Source organism: Nestor notabilis, unplaced genomic scaffold (assembly GCF_000696875.1).
Source record: "Nestor notabilis isolate BGI_N333 unplaced genomic scaffold, ASM69687v1 scaffold18158, whole genome shotgun sequence".
Classification (NCBI taxonomy): Eukaryota; Metazoa; Chordata; class Aves; order Psittaciformes; family Psittacidae; genus Nestor; species Nestor notabilis.
In genome coordinates, this window is record NW_009940782.1 from 6,502 (window position 1) to 6,933 (window position 432).

At 66.2% G+C, this 432-nt stretch overlaps 1 protein-coding gene across 1 annotated transcript in view; it reads left to right on the forward strand.

Annotated features, from left to right (window-relative positions):
• Window positions 1–432, forward strand: part of PIEZO1 (piezo-type mechanosensitive ion channel component 1) — a gene marked incomplete at its 5' end in the record, with an annotated part of 13,786 nt that overhangs the window by 6,411 nt on the left and 6,943 nt on the right. The window contains 1 exon segment of the mRNA XM_010020540.1: window positions 102–190. Coding sequence (XP_010018842.1) covers window positions 102–190 — 89 coding nt within the window.

Sequence of the window (432 nt, forward strand, 5' to 3'; positions counted from 1 at the left end):
AACTGGGTCTCTGCAGCCACTTTGGGATGTGGGTGAGGAGGATGGGGGTACCCCCGGGGGTGGTTTGAGGCAGCGGGTTCCACAGCAGCCTGTGCTGGCAGGATGGAGCGGATCCGAGCCAAGCAAGAGAAGTACCACCAGGAGCGGATGCCCCGCAATGTCAGCGAGGGGCAGGATGAGGCCAGGCCAGGTGAGAGCAGGGGCGTCCTCCCCACTCCCCCAACCCCTCCATGAGCACAGCGGGATGACTGCAACCCATCGCTGTGGGTCCATGGAGCCCCATGGATGGTTGTGGTGAACCCACATCCCTGCCTGCCCCAGTGCCCTGGGTGGGTGCACTGAGTGTGGCTGTTCTCAGCGCCCCCATCTGCCCTCCCACAGTGCCCGGCAGCCCGGCAGAGCCTTCCCAGCAGAGGCAGCGGTGGTGGCGGC